The sequence below is a fragment of the Nothoprocta perdicaria genome, unplaced genomic scaffold (genome assembly GCF_003342845.1).
Source record: "Nothoprocta perdicaria isolate Ctin4 unplaced genomic scaffold, notPer1 scaffold_76, whole genome shotgun sequence".
Lineage (NCBI taxonomy): Eukaryota > Metazoa > Chordata > Aves > Tinamiformes > Tinamidae > Nothoprocta > Nothoprocta perdicaria.
The window spans coordinates 659,556-678,185 of NW_020456043.1; the positions used below are offsets into that span (position 1 = coordinate 659,556).

The window sequence follows — 18,630 nt, forward strand, 5'->3', positions numbered from 1 at the left end:
CCCCGAATTTCCTTACCTCCCACCCGTGTCATGCCCAGGCATGGGAGCATTTGCCCACAGGGAGAGTCCTACATGCCACTTGTCCTCACGGTTTGCAGCCCCATACGGGACAGAAAGGACTCCCTCCACACTCTCAGAGCCCCAGAGGAGCTGCACCTGCCAGTGCTGGGGGAGGAGGGACACACACAACACAGGTGCTGATGGAACTGCCTTCCCCCCCACACGTATAAAGGTGGATGCAGCAGGCAGGGGGTAGCCCCTGGGCCCATGGATGGTGTGTCCCCTCTGGAGCAGTACCTGGAGCGCTGCAATGGGCAGGTAGGGGTGGTAAAGGGAAGCCTTAAAAAAGGGAAATGGAAAAAGAAAAAAGAAAAAAAAGGAAAGAGACGAAAGGAAAAAAAAGGGAAAAAAATAGGAGCTTGCGTTGGCCGGGAATCGAACCCGGGTCAACTGCTTGGAAGGCAGCTATGCTCACCACTATACCACCAACGCGGTGCTGCAGTGATGCTCCYGCCTGCATCCCACGAGCAGCCCCAGCTGCTGCAGCTCTTGCCCAAAATTCTCCTTTTCCTGCTTTTTCTTATCTCCACTGGCTCTGTGGTGTGGGGCTGTAGCTGAGCCCCGTGTCCACCCTGCAGCACTTTGCTCTTGTGTCCTCTGCTTCTCACCRATGTCCCGTTTTAAGCTACTATTCAGCCTGGCTTTGGCTGCTCTCTTCAAATCTATGTCCCTTCTAGCAGCAGTGGGCAAAGCCCCCTAAAGTCTATTGCAGTGAGTCACAACTCACCAGCTTTCACAGCTAGTGCTCAGGTTTGTGGTTTCAGCCTTGCTGGGTTGCTGCTTGGAGCAAATATGTGAGATATCAATTTGGAGGGAGGGAAAAAAAGGCGGGGAGAGAAACCTGGGCAGTTGTTTAAAGCAGTTGGCTTTGATTTATGTCTATATGGGTTGCCTGGCCTCTTGTAATGGGAATGAAAATCATAGAAAATGGTTGTTTCCCTCAAACTACTCTACCTTAGTGATCTCAGATCTCCTTTATGGAGCTGGGGGGAGATCTCCAAGGCCATGCAGCTGAGGGGCCCTTGGGTGAAGCTCATTAACCTAGAGCCTGTGGCAATAACACACAGCAGGACACAGGGTGGTCCTGTGCCCCCCTGTACCACTTCTCAGCATCTGCCTCGCAAGAAGCATCTTCCATGCTGCTTAATTGCTTAACCCTGTAAGGTTGTGGGGTATTTTTTGTTTCGTTTTTGTTTTCCAAAGTCATCTGGAAACCTGACGAGAAAGGAAGACTTGGTTTCTTTCACTCTATGTAGTTTATTTTTGTTTTTTCCTTTCATTTTTTTCACCTATTTAATGCTTGGGGCTTCATATTCCACTCTCCTCCTCCCCATCAACTTCTTTGTTCAAGCTATGCCACAAGCTGTGTGCTTAGCATCAATTTCTTGACTCYGTTATATTCTTTGCCCCGACTACAAGATGTGAATAGTCCTGTGAGACTCAGTGATGAGTTTGGGGTGGGGAGGGAGGGTTGTTTTGTTTTTAATTGCACTGTCTGCTGAAGGTCACTTGGTTTGCAGGGAAGAAAAAAAAATCCTAGTCTGCTCCTGTACAGCTAAAACTTGGTGTATTGTAGGACTTCTGCAGACTGTTTCCCTTCCCTGTTGCTAATATAGAATATATTTAAATACTGTTTTAAAGCATTGTTAAAAAAAGATGCCTAGCTATTCCATAGCATATTGTCTTTTTGCAAGCATCTATTTATTTCTTTAAAATATGCTTCTGACTTGGTAATTCTGAGTGTGCTTGGGGCCCTCTTTTCCAGAAAGCAAAAGAGTTAGGGAATATCTACTTCTCCAGACCAGTTCACGCCAAATGATCTCCACCAGGTTTAACTCGAGGTATTTGTCCAGCTGTTGTCATGAGGCCTGATCCATCTGTGTTGGGGCTGGGAGAGGCTCTGTGGGTTTTGCCACTTAACAATCTTCCCAGTGTCTGCAGCAGGACATGCTGGGCAGCACCTGGAGCAGAGCCCTCCTGCGAGCAGAGCACACAGGGCTATGCACACTGATGAGCACAGAGAGCGCAGTGATTCCTGCTGCGGGCCGGGACGCGCGGATCCGGCAAGTCTGTTCCCTCCCAAGACCAGGGTTTCCATCTCGTGCTATGCTCCCAGCTCCAATATGCGCTTGGATATCTGAGTCTGTTTGGCTTTTGATCCTAATAGCACCTAAATGGAGACAAGATTGCTGGTGTGGATCATCTAGATCAGGCTGCCACCCTCTGTGGGTGGCTGCTGCGATAACCCTCTCAGAAGCAGTTTTCCCCTAACAAGGACTGTACCCAGATGAACAAGGGATATGTCCTTCCTTGAGCACTTGCCTCCACACTATTTCAGTGCCTTTAAATTATTTTTTCTTATTTAAACAGGTGATCTTAATAGAGGAGACCATTAGCATGCAAGAACTTGCTTGCAGATGTGCTGCTTGAGCTGAGGAGGGATTCCAGCTCTGTCTTGCTTGAATTAGTCCTGTAGCCTCCAGCAGTCGAATGCAGGAGCTGCTGGGGGCTCTGTGAACTGCTGCCCTCTGTTGCACAGATGGACTATAACACAGATCCCATCCCCTGCGCAGGGAGAGGGAATTGGAATGTAATGAAGGAGGGTTGGAGCCGGCCAGAAAATGCCAGCTGTCTCCCAGGGAAAAACTCAGCAGCAGTTGTGTGACTCACACTGAAGTGTGGCAAAGGGTGTGAAGGGGAAACTGCTGTCGTTGTCCTTCAAATCACCAATGAAAATCTAGAATATTTCTCAGTTTGTGGTGTGATGTGGTGCAGGCTGCCCGTAAAATGCAATGGGAACATTTGCTGCTTTGCTATAGAAAGGTTTCTTGCATTTCCTTGTACCCTCYGTCTTTGACCCTGCTGAATCACCACTGGAGTTGGTGGGTTTGGGCCCTCACTTGCAACTTGAGGGCTGCTGTTCTGTTTGCTAGTTTGACGCTTGAGCTATAAAAATAAAACTGCTGAGGGGAAATCATCTTGATTTTTATTTGCCAGAGACAGGCAACACCCTTCAGAGTATTATTTGCTATAATGTGGGTGGAGGAAAAATACTGAAACTTCCTCATTGAATGAAAGATGTATTTTAATTCAGCCTCTCAGTTGAGGTAAATATTTTAATACACGAAGTTTAATGACACTTTTTTTTTCTTAATTCAAGGATGATATCTCAACTAGTCCTCAGCTCTTTGCTCCCATGAGCCCTTATGATGTAGACCTTCCAATTCAGACAACTCCAGACGCACCATTTGCTTCTCAATTTAATCAGCCCAAAGAGCTTCCTCCAGATTTCTCCTCGGTGGATCTCAGCTTTCTTCCAGATATTAGCCAAGATGACCAGGACCAAAATCCATGTGAAGGAGCTCAGGATACACAAAAAGAGCTTGATGGATCCGTGTCAAGAAACGAGGACAGTGGTGTCTTTCTGGAGGAAAGCGGTTTGTCAGAGGCAGACACAACCCAGCCGTGCTCCGAAACATCTGGGGTCTGTCCTCCTCTGACGCCAATGACACCTGTGACCCCCGTGACACCCGCATCYGAAAGCTCTGGCATAGTTCCTCAGTTACAGTAAGTAAATGTGTGCAACAGGGAATAGTTCTGGGGACAGGACAGTGACTGCTGAAGCCTCATCTCTGTAAGGTCCGGCTGTGTTCTGCTTAAAGTGCCTAGCTGATTTTATCCTTGCTAGAGAAGGTACGAAGAATGGATTGGGCCTAAACAAGCAAACCTAAAACACTGTGTGAGGGTTTTTTATCATTGTTATTTKAGAGTTAGAACAGATGATACAGGAAGACAACTACATATGTCAATGAATTCAATAAAAAAGTGGAAATGGCACAGAAACCTGCACAGAAAAATGCAGGAGAGTGGATATGGCATTTGCCCAACCACTGGGTTTATACACAATGCCTCTGGCTTCCTAAGGGCAATGCACTCTCCTGGGAAACAGGAATTGAAGAATCTCTAGAGTAGAACTGTTTGGTATAAGTGATTTACTATATAGTGTATACATGGTAGTTACTGCAACCTGCAGAATAAAAAGGCCCAAAAAAAAACCCCACTCGAGGGGGGGCCTTTTCCAAGCAAGGAGGATCTGAGTGGCCCCAGAGCTCTGAAGATGTAAATCTGCTCCACTTTGCAGGTAAGTCTCCCTTTCTGCTCTCAAAGAGGTCAAGAAAAGATGCTTTATTACAGGATCCTGTTCTGTCCACATTAGAGCAACTACAGAGTAGCTTCTATTTGTACAGTGTAAGATACCCTTATCCACCTTGAGTGCTGCAGTAACTCTGTAAACCCTTAGTAAAAGGGCAATTTAAAGCYGTAAAAGCCTTCACTGATGTATTTATTGGAAGACACACAGGCTTAGTATGCAGGGACTAATAATCTGGAACTTTGTTATATCTTCTGCTGTGAGAAACCTTAATTTTGGTATTGAATTACCTAAGTTTTGCCAAAAGTAGCTTAGTGTTGGAGTGGGAAAGAGGCAGGCAGGAAATTAGTTGATGGCAATTAATTGGACTGTGACTTCACACTAAGCTAATAATGTTGGGGTTTGGCTCTGTACAGGCTTGCTTTTGCAGTAAGAGAATTCCTCTCTTGTTCCTCAGGAATATAGTGTCGACCGTAAACTTGGCTTGTAAACTTGATCTGAAGAACATAGCTCTGCACGCCAGAAACGCAGAGTATAACCCCAAGGTAAATCCTAAGGACTTTAAGCTTTACCTCCACTTCTCTTTCTCAGCGCTGCTGAATTTAAGCTCAAGTAAGGTCTGTAGGTTTTGTCCCTTTTCTCATAGCACTGTCTTGATCCCCAGGAGAAAGCCACAAAAGCACAGCAACTTGGATTTGTTAAATTTAAAAAACAAAATGCATTTTTGTCCCATGTTTGTTTGTCCTTCTTAGAATAAAGCACAGGGTGATTCTTCAATGAGATGTTCCCCCCAAAAGATGTGACCTCTCCCATCTGTGGTTTGTTCCCCCCTGCTGAAATGGCTCAAGCAGCCCTCATCTGGGGTGGGGGGAAATGGGGGGCGAAAAGCTGCCCCAAAACTCCTGAGTGAAGGAAAGGAAATTAAGGAGTTAGACTGGCTTTTGGGGAAGCTGTAGTATGATGTGACACTTGTAGCAAATGATCTGGACTGTAGAAATTTACTGAAAATAGACGTGGTGACTAAGGGATTTCAAGATGTTAAAATGTATGGAAAGAGGCAGGGGCCTTGTGTCTGTGTTCTTGAATCCCCATGTCCTTGAAGATTCTTGTTTGAAGGTAACAAGTAAGCACTTACTCTTGCAAATCAAGTCCATGCTGTGCTGAGCTACTTGAAGGTGGTAATTTTTGGACTAATGAACTGAAATACAGTACCAATTGTATCCTCCAGACTGATTGTGAGACATTACTCTGACTTTCTAGAGGTTTGCTGCTGTGATCATGAGAATCAGGGAACCACGAACAACTGCCCTTATTTTCAGTTCAGGAAAAATGGTCTGCACTGGAGCAAAAAGGTGGGTCTTCAAGCTATAACATTATCTACCATTGATTGCCATAATAGTGAATTAAAAATGAAGCACCAGTCCTGAAAATGTGTAGCTTGCTTCACTGTGGGAGTTCAGTAATTACTGAACTGCATGCTTCTGCTCCCAATTACAGATTGAGCCAAGTAGACATTAGCAGAAAAGCTGCTAAAATGCCCAGGACTTCGTTAAGAAGTGATATAAGCGTTTCTCACTGTCTTTAAAGTGAGTCAGGGCATAACCTGTGTCTGTCAAGTCTCTCTTCAGTGTGCATTCTCTAGATCTGCCTCCAGGAAAAACAGGAATTGGAGAAAATGGAAGATTATTTCTATACCTGGAGGCTCTTGTCCTCAAGTCCAGTAGTTTTCTGATTTATGGCCTGAAATGTCAATGGAATAATACATTAACTTACAGTTTAAAATGTCTCTTCTCCTTAAGCTTGTTTTTCTCAGACTTAAAACTTCCATGCTGAAGGTTGGGCTTTGCCTCAAAGCTACCCGAGTTGTTTCCATGTTTCTGTGCCTGGCTTCTTGGTGCAATATGGTTACTCCAGAATAAGCACATGGCAGACAAGATTACCTAGATAGAGAGCTTGGGACTTCTCTGAAGAGGTCTGTATTTTCTTGGCAGGTTAACTCCCATAATGGGCAGAACAATTATATAAGGCTAGGTATGAAAGTGTGAAAAAAAGACAAAAAAAATAGGTTAAGTTTTGGAACTTGGATCAGTTAAGATAATTGACAGTTGATTAAATTAGATGATCTGAAAGATGGTGGTGGYCTCACTTGTGTGAGACATGGAACTTGAGGAAGGAAAGTAATTGCCTTTGGAGCATTGAGATTTATCTTGAGTAGGAGTATGAAGAGAACTTCCATATGCCATATTTGTTTTGGTGATGTTTACTATTAATCAATATACTTGGTCCCCAGCTTGTCTTTGAAGATGCCTTTTGGACCCTTCTTGATGTGGACAGAGTCTTGTGGCACTTTTAAAAAGAAAGAGCCAAAAACTCCAGGTGCTCAATATGAACAGTAAGCTCAAGGTCATCTCAGTTTTCTTAAAAAAAGAGAGAAAAAGTATTCCTACACAAACCTTGGGTGCTAATTTACAGTAAAAAAGTGTTAATAATATTCCATGCAAAGCGATTTTCATGTTCACAGAAGAAAATCACTAATCAAAGCTAATTTCCCCCTCTTCTGCTCCTTCAGTGAAGAGCAGTCACGGCTTGCAGCAAGGAAGTATGCACGTGTGGTGCAGAAGCTTGGGTTCCCTGCCAAGTTTCTGGACTTCAAGATACAGAACATGGTTGGGAGCTGTGACGTGAGGTTTCCCATCCGGCTGGAAGGGCTGGTTCTCACCCACCAGCAGTTTAGTAGGTAGGTTGTGGTGAGGCTTGTGGTGAGGCTTGCAATGCTTGAAGCAGTGTCTTTGTAATCTGTAAACAGGATCAAACTCTGAGGCTGTGCAAATCTGGCAAAAGAATAATTAATTGGATACTCAATAGTGTGTTTTCTGCTCACCAGAACTGGCTGGGCAAGTGTAAAGTGGCTATGGGTGCCATGTGTTGCTAAAAGGTTAGTAAGRTGCCTCTCTTGCAATAGCTCCTGTTCCTAGTGGGACACAGGCCAAAATGACCCTCTGATAAATTGCTAGGATGATGTGCAGTAACTTGCAGTGACACTCTCAGCTCCTGAGCAGTGACTGACACAATGCAGCAGCAAAGTCTTTTCTAAATTGTTCTCCTGGATAATTTTACTACTTTCTCCATGCAGAGACACTATAACCACCAGCTTTGAGACCCTTGTAACTGGGGGTGTACTACATACCCCAGAAGTGATTCTACGGTTAAACTAGATGTGTTAGATTTGGTTAAGATGAAGGGCTGGGAACTTGCAAGAAACTCAGTTACTCTGATCAGTTACTCTGATCAAACTTGGTTACTCTGATCAACTGGTTACAAGAGACTTTTTATGGCTTTCTTTGACTTTGAACATTTCTGCTTGGCACAATCCTTGTGCTGCTGCRTACCAGCTATGCACAAGGAAAGATGCAGTAGGGCTTTTCATGAACCTGAGCCGTGTAAGTAATCAGAACTTTGCTAAACTAGCTCTGTCTAACAATGTCTAATCTTAGTGGATGCTTTTTTATTGTGGACTATGTTAAAAGGAAAATAACAAGTCTTAATTAAACAATTCAGGGTTATTTAAATCACTTTTTAAGCTACTTGGAGGGAAGGTCATACACCAGGTTCCCACTAYAGATCTTTTGCTAAGCTGGCCTCTGGCATAACTCCCATCAAATTCAATGTTCATCTGCAAAGATAAGYTTTTTAGACTTTAGGGATGAAGCCAAACTCCAGTTGCAAAATACAGAACTGGGAATATGGTATGTTTCTGAGATACTACTTTGATTCTTAYTTGACTGGATTTTCATTACATGTTAACTTAAGGTAAAACTTTGGGTGGTGGAAGTGCTGTGCCCTCTCCAGGACTGGTTTATTCAAAGCTAGTTACTGCCATCACCAAGGAAAGCAAGAGGATTTCAACACTGGAGGTGGGGGGAAAATCCCAGGTGTCTGCATGGGGGGTGGGTGGGAGGTTGTTTTATCACTACATGTAACATGTTATTTAATTCTGGGCTGCTTTGGCTGAAAGACTACAAATATAATAAAACACATTTGGCTGTCTTCCTGTCTTAGTTACRGCAGGCCCTTCATAATAAGGGCTCTCTGCAGACTAAGAAAAGGKTTGAGTGCTGTTTGGAGGTTACATTAATAGTTTCAGCTCTGTAGAAAAGCAGATCCCAAAGCAGCTCCGAAGTCTTTAGAAGTGAACACGGAGAACTAGAAGCTCCAGCAGAATCTGCCAGGTTTCCCTTCCACAGGGCCTAATCTACCTTTCTATAGGTAGCTAGCTTAAGATCTATGATTACATTATTTTTAGTGTAACTTAAAGAGCTCTTTATGCAATCAACACTGAAGCATGCTTCTATTTTAATAAACTTACCCATTTGCTTTAAACAGCTATGAACCTGAACTATTTCCTGGACTTATTTATAGGATGGTCAAACCAAGGATAGTGCTGCTCATCTTTGTGTCTGGAAAAGTTGTACTGACTGGTAAGTTGTATCCCTCTGTACAGCTCTAAGTGCTACCATATGTGCTAAGGAAGTGTTTGAGTTGAACATTAACTAAATTAATATCCTACCATAATAAAGCCACCTAACAAGCTTATTTATGCCTAGTGTTGCCTTACTGTGTTTCTGTGGGTAACAATGGGCATTGTTGCACTAGAATCTCATATTTCTTCATATAATGTTTTCAGAGCTCTGTATCATTAAACTCAAATATCTTATTTGACACATATGGCTTTATGCCTTGCATAAATGTACCAAATCCCAGCAGGATGCTGACATGCTAGTAACTACTTGGTTGCTTAATTACAGATACCATAATAACAGCAGTTTAAAAATGTTTGGACAGGAAGCAAAGTTCTTAAAACTCTTCACTGACAACATTTACTAGACCTTATGAGAGGAAAGGGTGGAGATGTAGGAACCCATTCCAGATTGTTTGGCAAAGAACTCCTAAGCAAAAGCTTTACTGAAAGAGAGGAGGAAGGAAAAAAAAAAGCTATTCATACAAGAGATATCCATATTTCAGTTAAATTTCTGAGTGTGTGTCCCTAAACATTCTTCTGTAAAATTCAGGAGAAAAAAAAATGCTTTTATTTGGATGTACCAAAAAGTAAATATTACTACTTCTTCCCAGAAGACCTGGACATTGCATGTATATTGACACCAGAGCTTTGTGGTATGTGAAAGACAAATGAGAAAGAGCTTTCCTTAGCCAGAGATTCTCACAGTCATAAATCATGAATGAGTCCAACTAATTGAGCCATGAGACACTCAGGACATAGCTTAAAGGCTGCCTTCATCTCCAATTTCCCTTTTTTTCAGTCCACTAAAATCATACTGGTTAGTTCTACTCCACAGACATCTGCAAAACAGCAAAATACATTTTGGGTAAACTAATTTCACTCTCTTCTGGAATGTGTAGCTGGCCCAAAAGGATTCAGGTTAAGGTAAGGAATAAGTCTGTATCTCTGAACACTGGGCCCAACAGTAATGGGGGGGAAAAAAAAATCAATCTGTTGAGTGTGTGGGTTTGTGTTTGTTTTGCCTTTTGCCTTCTATCAAGAAAGGTTCTTGTGGTAACTCAAATGAATTAGTCATGACCAAGTGTGTTCTGACATATTCTTGTGGAAAAGATTTAGAAGTTCATCCTGAGTGCCACTTAGTCCAGCTATTTAGTTCATCTAAGTGCAGTTTGCTTACAGCTAATGTTTTTCACGCTGGCATGGTAAAGTACTGTCTCTGGCCAGGAATGTTCTTGTCTACTGCAGTACAGTTAATGTACAATGCTTGTATTACAGATTTGCTTGTGGTAACAGGGATCAGGCTGGCTTAGAAATTGCAAATGACTTAAAGCTTTTAAAACAAACAAACAAAACCCCACAGTTTTTTACAACTCCTCCCCTCCAGTTTTGAAATACGCTGTGGATCAACTTCCAGTATTGGGGGRAAAAAAATGCCTTTCATTCCTTATCTCCTGCTCTTCACTTAACCTAACAATAGGCAGAGCTGTTAAAGAAACAATGCCATTCTTCTAAGCTGCCTTTTTTATTTTTCCACAACATTCCTTACCTGCTGACAATGGCTAAGTGCTGTTTCTGTACTACAGATGTAAACAAATCTAATCTCATCTTAAAGGGAAAATAGAAATTCTCTTCTTTAAGGGAAGGCAGAAGTATCTCAATAAAATTCTGCTTTTAAAAGCTAATCTCTGACAGTACTTTAAAGTGACTTTTAAATCCATGTATTTTGTAATCTCATTATTAGCTCGGAACTGCRTTCAGTTATTTCCAATGCTTAATCTGTTTCTCCTACATGACTTTACAGGAGCAAAAGAGCGTTCTGAAATCTATGAGGCATTTGAGAACATCTATCCCATTCTAAAAGGTTTCAAGAAATCATCATAACAAAGCTCAGAAAGCAATTAAGAATACACGGGTTTGTATTGCTGTGCATGCTATTCCTGTACCCAGCTCTAGACCTGTGGATTATTAAGCAAATTGTGCTATTCTAAACACTAAAAATGCTAATGTCTTTCTCTAGTTGATGAAAGGGGTTTTTGTTTGGAGGCTTTTGCTCTCTGCAATCCACTTGAATTCAAGCAACTTGTATCGAGCTGAAGATTTAGCCAAAATGAATGCACTTTTAATAGAAATGCGTGTTAAAGTAGCACTTAAGTACAGTACTGATTTACAGAATACTTAAAACAAGCTTTGTCAAAGCCCTCAGGGCRGTTCTAGTTTCTATAGCACTGTATTTTCGTGTTTAAACTCAAAGTGCATTTTTGTCTACAATRTAGCTTAGAAAATACAGCATGACTTGATTTCAGGGTTTTGAAGGCTGATTGTAGAGGATATATCCCAAGTCCTTCCTCTGACCCCAGGGGCTGGATGAACTCTTGTGTAATGGTTTTGGTGCTCCCTTTTTGGCCAAGACATTCAAGGCCACAGGTAGTGCTGGAGCATACCCAGAAGGGGGTAGAACTAAGCAAACTGTCTAGAAWGTCATGACACAAGTTTGATTTATTTATTTTTAATCAAAATCCTGCCTGCATTACTGAAGCCCTCAGATAATGGAAGTTGGATGTTGTTTGGCCCAAAGAACATGTGGGTTAGGAAATGGCTCTAAAACAGGCTTTAGCAGAATTCAAAAGTTTTAATGTTCAAGGTTTAATCACTTGGGTTTCTCRGGCAGGATTCCCTGCCTTTCCTCTCCAAAACAGGGCTTTAGAGTGTCTGGGATTTGTCTTGTGTTTTTCCCTTGTTTCCTGCTGAATAAGGACCTAGCAGAGAACAAGCTCTTTCTGGGCCACTAGAGGCTGCTGTTAGATGAATTTAACCCAGCATAAAGCCTGCCTCTTTCCTTTCTGCATTACAAATGTGCAATATGGGCAATGGCTCCATATAGAACCGGGTGTTATGGTCTTTCTGGGCTTAGTTTTGCTGTTTTGAGTTCAACTGCAATCAGCAAGGATGGAAATTCAACTTCCATTTCTGCAGTATAGACACAGTGCAGAACGAAAAGCATTTTGTGTAACTTTTTCTATGCTCTTCTGGGAGGGTGGGAGGAAAAGCTTGAAAAACTTCATGTACTTCCTTGTGATAAACTGGTCTYAACTATGTTATCAGTTGCTTTGTCATAGTTAAACTGTGGATTTCCACATACAAATCTACTCTAAACAGAGGCTTACTTTTCTGTTTGTTTTTAATGATGTACACTTTCCACAGCTACGGGCTGAACTTTTATTTGCACTAAAGCTGTAAAAGCTGATAAGCTTGAGTTACAAAGATCCCTGTAAGTGAAAAGCAACCACCTATTTTTATTGAGGTGTTTGGAAAAGGTTTATCTATGGTGAGCCCTCTTTCAGAGAAAAAAAAAAAACCTATATTTTCATTAAAAGCTTGTCATATAACCTTACTAGTAATGTTAATACTCTTTGAAAATGTGGATAATGTTTTAAAGATGCAAATGGATTTTTGTGGTTTTTCATTAAGCTATTTGGTTGCCTCTTTTTTAAGTGTCTCGGTTCTAGCCATGTAATGTTGTTTAAGTGCTACAAAACATTGACATAAAGAGTAGGATGGGGAAGGAATATTGGGAGGGAATATTTTATTTCTGATTTGTTGACTCTGCCTTCTAATTTCCTAGTGTATTCTGACAGAACTCTCTCTCTTTCTGGCTACTGCCTGACCATGCCTGTTTGACTCCTGATTCCATGACTCCCACCCTGGGACAGGCTTACAAGAATGTGCCTCGATGGATATRTTTTTGTTAACAAATATTGTGTTCTCAACATCACTGCCAGTACTTGCCAAAAGCGGTTATTTTCACTGGTGTTTGAAGTCCCTGTGGTAGCGGCTGGCCATGGTGCAAAGGGCCCTTTTAGCCCTGTCAGGACGGTGCTGACTGCRGACGGAGCCACCACACTGCCCTGCTCCTCCTCAGCTGTGTCCTACCCTGGGGAGAGATGACACAAGGGCTGTTGGTGACAGGCGAAGCACACCCAAACGGAAGCAAAACCCATTAACGATGACTGCAGCGTGGAGCAGAGCTCCCCCGACTCGCTCAGCAAAACCGCAGCTTGTTGAAGGAGTATTTGCTTGTTAGAGCAGTGACCTGGGGCCAATGGAGGCCGCTGGGGGCAGCAGTCAGCACACAACGTTCCCCCAGAGCGGGGCAGAAACGGCTATTGTTTAGCGAGAGAAGGACAAACCTTGTCGGGAAGGGGCCTGGGCCCTGTCCTGCTGCCGCAGGGGGAGATATGAGGAGATAAACGGCCCAAACGGGGGCCGTTGGGCGGCCGGGCCGGGGGCGGCGGCGCTGCCCTCATGGCGCCCACGGCCGTTGGTCGCCGCTACCCACAATGCCCCGGCGGGAAAACAAAGCGCCACGTGACGCGGCGAGCCCATCATGGCGGCTCCCAGCGGCCGCCGGCCGCAGGGCGGCGGGCAGGGCGGCAGCGGCGGCGCCGGGGCCGCCGACGAGGACGCCGAGGGCCTCTACGTGGCCGTGGAGCGCTGCCCGCTCTGCAACACCACGCGCCGCCGCCTCACCTGCGCCAAGTGCGTCCAGAGCGGCGACTTCGTCTTCTTCGACGGCCGCGACGCCGAGAGGTACCCGGAGGGAGCGGCATAAGGGGAGACGCGCGCTCCTTCCCGCCGCGGGGCGCGCGTGGCCGTGGGCAGCGGCCGTGGGGTGCCCTTCCCCTCCCTTCCCCTCCCCTCCGGGGTGGGGGGTGGCGGCCACGGGGCAGGGCGAGGGCAGCGCGGGTCCCCTCCCCCCCCCCCCCCCGGGCTTCCCGCTGCGTTTGGAACCACGCCGGGAAAGTAGGAAAATGCACCCCGAAATACCTCTCAATAGCCCCCGGATCCCCGCTTCTCCATCCGGGGGGAGGGGCTGGAGGAGCTCGCAGCGGTCACGGTGCTGGTGGGGGGATCAGCACATAGAACCACACAATCACAGAATGGATGAGGTTGGAAGGGACCTCTAGAGACCACCTGGTCCAGCTCCCCTGCTCCAACAGGGACATGTGCTGTAAAAGCCTTAAAAAAAGCCTTTAAAGTGGGCCTGGGAAGCAGGGGTGGTTCCTCGAGCTCCTCCTGCTCCCTCCAGGGCTTTGCACCTCTCCCTGTTGGCACCTGCAGGTCAGAGGCGGGTGGGAGGTCACAGGCGGCTTCCTTAGCATGGGCTGATTCCCTAGGAAGGGGTAGAAACACATTACTTTATAACAATGCCCTGCTCAGGAGCACTTTGGCTGCTGCTGTTCCTCATCCTTCCTTTGCTCAGGTGCCAGTGTCAGCACCCTGGCTCTTTGGGGGAACCCACAGGCTGGCGACAGCCCCAGACAACCGGGGCAAAGCAAAAAGCCATGCAGTGGGATGCTCGAAAAGCTCCCGTTTCCAGCAGCATCTGTCCAGCCCAGGAGGCTTCCAAGCCCTTCAAGAAAAGCAGGAAAGCGTGCGAGGAAGCACCACCTTTATCCATACAACTACTCCTGATCATGAACTCTTTTCAGAGTTGTGAAAATACTGCCCTGTAGTTAATCACCCACCTTCTTGCTCCTTTCTGCAAGGGCTCCCCAGGAAGGCAGCTAAATAAGTGTTATGACAATAAACAAATGGTCTCGTTACATGATTCGGGCGCTGAGCACTGCCCTGTAGCTCCTTTTGAATGGCAAGGCTGGTTCACGTTCACGACGTGTCCGTCGGAGAGCCACGGCGCTGTCTCAGGAATAGCTCCAGTTTTTGGCTGCTGTATCTGAGCCRTGTTTGTGGCCCTTTATTTGTGGCTCCCTGGGCAGCCGTTGAGAGGGATTTCTCCAACTATTTTGGGAAGGTGGTAAGCAGCGCGTTGTATGTGGGGGTCCTTACACCAAGCACATTTAGCATCCTGGTGCCAGATATAAGCATAGCCAAGGAGACAACTGCTCCTYTCTTGCTGCCTTGGTTCTCTGCAGCAGCTTTAGGCAATTACTTGCTAAGTTACTGAAGGCTTTTCCCACCATTAACGTTTTCTTTGTGTATCTATGTAACAGAATCTATATGATTGGACAGAGGTGTGTGGTCYCACATTTAAATAACTTTGACTTTTTAAAGTATACCTAGCATATAGGACATATATGCTATGATCTGTAAGTTAGTTCATGTGAGTGAGCCCTAAAGCCTTGCTGAGTTGCATCAGTGGGGCTTGGAGTGGACATAAGGGGTCAGCCAGTTGAGTCAGCTTACAAAATTGAGGTCTTAGTCTGCCACTTCCTGGCTTTTCTTGTTTTTACGTAAAAGACTGTGTCATCGAACCACAAACCATATTTTTGTTTCCATGAAACAAAAGGAAAACTTGTGTTTGAGTTAGATAGTTTGAGGTTATCTGCAGCTTCCATGAAAAGAATGTTTTTTAGAATTTGGAACCAGAGCCCAAGTATTTTTTGCCTACTCTTTTCATAACGTTAAGATTCTAGCCTTACATCAGGCTTAATTATGGAAATTCAGTTTAGTCTTCTTTATAGAACATCCAGTTTAGTCTTCATTATAGAGCAATCATAGAATCACAGAATGCTTAAGGTTGGAAGGGACCTGTAGAGATCATCCAGTCCAACGCCCTGCACACACAGGGACACCCAGAGCACGGGGCACAGGATTGTGTCCAAGTGGGTTGGGAAGATCTCCAGAGCAGGAGCCTCCCCAGCCTCTCTGGGCARGGCTCTGGCACCCTCACTGTCAAGAAATTTTTCCTTAAGTTCCTGTAGAACTTTTGGTGTTTCGGTTTGTGGCCGTTTCCTSTAGTCCTGTTGGTGTCCACCAGTGCAAAGAGGCCACCCCATCCTCCTCACTGCCTCCCTTGAGGTGTTTGTAGACACTGCTCAGGTCCSCCCTCAGCCTTCTCTTCTCCAGGCTGAACAGGCCCAGCTCCCTCAGCCTTTGCTCAYAGGGCAGATGTTCCYGGCCCCTGATCATCCTCGTAGCCCTGCGCTGGACGCTCTCCAGCAGCTCCAACCACTGTCATTCTGCGGTAACCAACCTTTAAGCTGTTTCTCTACCCATTAGAAAAAAAAGGAATCATAAAGATGTGATTTTAGACAAAGTACCAGAGGTAACAGCTTCTTGAAAATCTCTTATCTTTGCATGTGAGCTGAAGTGCAGGAAGTGCGGGAGTTTCCTAATTTTTTGTTATTTTTGTCAGCAGATGTGGTTGCCACCTATGGAGATCACTCCATTATTCTGTTTTTCTGGGCAACCTCCTTGTTCTCAAAGTTTCTCCAGGCTTTGTTTCTCCCACTATCTCAGAGTTTTCCCAAGTGAGCAGTGCTTTGAAAGCAGAGCCACCGCAGAGCCACTTCATGAATTAAATCATGTTAACATAAATGGGCTGTTTGCAGCAGGAGAGCACAGCGCATGGACAAAGCTGCATAAGTCTTGGGTTTCTTGTAGGTGTTCCTCAAAGACGATGGGATGACTTCTCTTTGAAGCTCCACTTGAAATGTTTTATCTGCATTGTATAATCAACACAAACAATGAACGACGTAATGGCGAGAGAGAAATAGTCTTTCTATGGACATCTAGATGCATTTCTGAGATCAGTTTTGGGTTTTTTTTCCTCATTATAGGCAACTCGTGAGTTTCGGTGAACCTTTCTCGCAATGTGAGCATAGAGTGGAGAAATTCTTTCAAACTATGACCACACACTATGGAAAGTCCTTCAGGGACAGGCGCAGTAAACTGGCCTGATTTCAGGTTGCAACTGCTGTCATCATTACGTTTAGGTTAGGCCTTTTAGCACTACCTAAGTTTGTTTAATAGCAGCACGGTGGTTAGTCCTGCCCAAGTCCAACAGCGTCATGGCAAGGGCTTTTCTGTACCTACGAGTTATAACCAAGGTGAAAGAAATTGAGCTTTACAATGAGAAAGGTAGAGGTGTCTTTTTTTATGTGTAACCCATTGCAAGCAGTGGATACAAATCTGAATTATGTCTGATTTCCTCTTGATGGACTGTTTTACGTGCTAATTGTTATAAAAGCTACAGTAAGTTTGAAGCTATGCATATGTCTATGACAAAATTCAMACCTCATATCTGAGAGGGGGAGAAGAGGAGAAACAGAGGAGCTGTTAAGATTAATTACCGAAATACAGCTACAATTAAGCATGAGTATTCCGGAAGTCCTCCAGCAAAGTAATCACCACAATTCTCATTAGTACTGTGTTGTGTGTTCAAATCCAGGCCAGCTTGGTGAGTTTAAATTCACCTTGGAGCCTTTTCTTTGTCCTCGGGAGTTTCCTCCAGCCTGTGACATGCAGAAATTCTCGGAGTGTGTTTTGTAAGCATCTCTGAATTGCTTTGCTTTRTATGTTTGCAGGTGGCAAAAGCCAAAGACAGTATAATTTTGATATCTAGGCATGTTTGATTGGTGTGTTACTGTTTATGATTAGGAACAGGGTACTTTTTGTGGCATGCGGTTTTACTGGAGCCAATAGATACAGTAATGGATTCAGCTGTTTCTATCCTCACCTCCTTCAGCATTAATCACTTTCTGTAGATTAGGAAGTGCTTCTCTCTAATTATGAACATGCCAGGTGCCAGGAAATAAGCCAAGTGACCATAGGAAATCTAAGGTTAATGTGATAAGATTGAGGATAAGGAAATATTTAATGTTTCTTTTGAGATACTAAGTTCTCTGCCTCATTTCTCAGCTTCTCTCGGTTTACCTTTTAGGAGAAGATCCCTAAATATCYCTATCCCTGTTCATCCAAAGTCACACTTGTTTCTTGGTAAATTGGAAGGATGAAGATATATATAGAAAATTAGTTACGTGATGCAATGCAATTAAAACTGGGGCTATATAAGGAAATGGAAAGGTTTGCTTCAGAGGAACCTGCTGAAGAGGTTTGTAGGAGCAGTTTGACATAGTTGCTGAAGTGTGCGGCGAGTTGTAATCTCTGCAGCCTTTCACAAATATTTTTATCTTCCCTCCCTGCTAAGAACATAATTTAGTCCCCCAAGACTCAACGCCTCCTTCCCCTTTTCCCTAATGTGACGGACTAGATTTGGGTAATTGGGTTTAGTCAGACTCCAGGCCTATTATCCCAGCYTCCAAAACAGGGATTGCCAAATCACCGGAGCCCTGGTGTGTCTCGGCCAGGTGATTTCTGGTGGTAGCCGAAGGTCGGGGTGCAGCCGGCGCACAGCACCCCGGTAAACCCCAGAGCACTTTGGGGTCATTTCTGTAGCTCTAGCAGAGCACGTTGGGGTCATTTCTGTAGCTCCGGGCCGGGCACGCTCCGGTGGCGCCGCATTCCTGGTGTTCCCGCACCGCCTCCGGCTCTCGCGCCAGCCCCTGTCCTGCTCCTGCGTTACCTTTGGGAAGCAAGGGAGATGCTCTGGACTGACTAAGAAGGCACCGGACCACAAGTTTTGCTGTTGACARTTTTGCTGTCATTTAACGCTGTTGGCATCTCGGGAGGATGATGAGGCGCTTTGCCAACCTGAAGTTCATCTCCATACTTTAAATTTTTGAGTTTTTACCTATAATCAAGCCCGGAGAGCTGGGCAGATAGGGAGGCCCCAGGTGCCATCCTGTCAAGGCTCGTTGTGTAGCTCCTTCCCAATAAAAGCTTAAATATCTGCAAAATAAGACTTGGGTGCATGGGAAATGTTAGGCCTGTGCTAAGATGTAAATACCATGAAATATTGGTATTGCTAAGCTAGAAACTTTTAGAAATGGCAAGCAGTTATGGGTAACATTAATAAATTTTGATAATACAACAAGCTGTTTTTTGTCARTTTAGAAGTTTTGGTGCTCTTTTGGTGAGAGAGAGAAATGCCCTAGAATTCTGCAATATTTTATATATTTAACCACTACTTCCAAAGATCAAAAGAAGTTTTCAAGATTTACAGAATCCCACAATCTTCTTTCTTTTCTCTCTCTCTCTCTCT

General features: G+C 44.5%; 2 protein-coding genes and 1 non-coding gene across 5 annotated transcripts in view; 2 read left to right on the forward strand and 1 right to left on the reverse strand.

The window, feature by feature from the left end:
* Nucleotides 1–264: 264 nt before the first annotated feature.
* Nucleotides 265–12,566, forward strand: TBPL2 (TATA-box binding protein like 2). 3 transcript variants are annotated; one of them, XM_026051557.1, is made up of 9 exons: nucleotides 265–318; nucleotides 3,221–3,627; nucleotides 4,668–4,755; nucleotides 5,471–5,562; nucleotides 6,501–6,602; nucleotides 6,780–6,947; nucleotides 8,594–8,688; nucleotides 10,531–10,641; nucleotides 12,352–12,566. In XM_026051557.1, the coding sequence occupies exons 1-8, from the start codon at nucleotides 268–270 to the stop codon at nucleotides 10,608–10,610; spliced, it is 1,083 nt and encodes a 360-aa protein (XP_025907342.1). In that variant the 5' UTR covers nucleotides 265–267; the 3' UTR covers nucleotides 10,611–10,641; nucleotides 12,352–12,566. The 3 variants fall into 3 exon arrangements, with proteins under 3 accessions (XP_025907342.1, XP_025907341.1, XP_025907343.1); XM_026051556.1 differs by lacking the exon at nucleotides 12,352–12,566 and having other exon boundaries at nucleotides 10,531–12,073; XM_026051558.1 differs by lacking the exons at nucleotides 6,501–6,602; nucleotides 12,352–12,566 and having other exon boundaries at nucleotides 10,531–12,073.
* On the reverse strand, nucleotides 421–492 carry TRNAG-UCC. The gene has a single exon. It is a non-coding gene; the product is annotated as a tRNA-Gly (tRNA).
* Nucleotides 12,567–13,098: 532 nt separating the features above from the next.
* Nucleotides 13,099–18,630, forward strand: part of ATG14 (autophagy related 14) — a 15,687-nt gene continuing 10,155 nt past the window's right edge. The window contains exons 1-2 of the mRNA XM_026051554.1: nucleotides 13,099–13,332; nucleotides 14,063–14,076. Of these exons, the coding sequence (XP_025907339.1) occupies nucleotides 13,114–13,332; nucleotides 14,063–14,076 (233 nt within the window). The 5' untranslated portion in view covers nucleotides 13,099–13,113. The remainder of the gene's footprint in view (nucleotides 13,333–14,062; nucleotides 14,077–18,630) is intronic.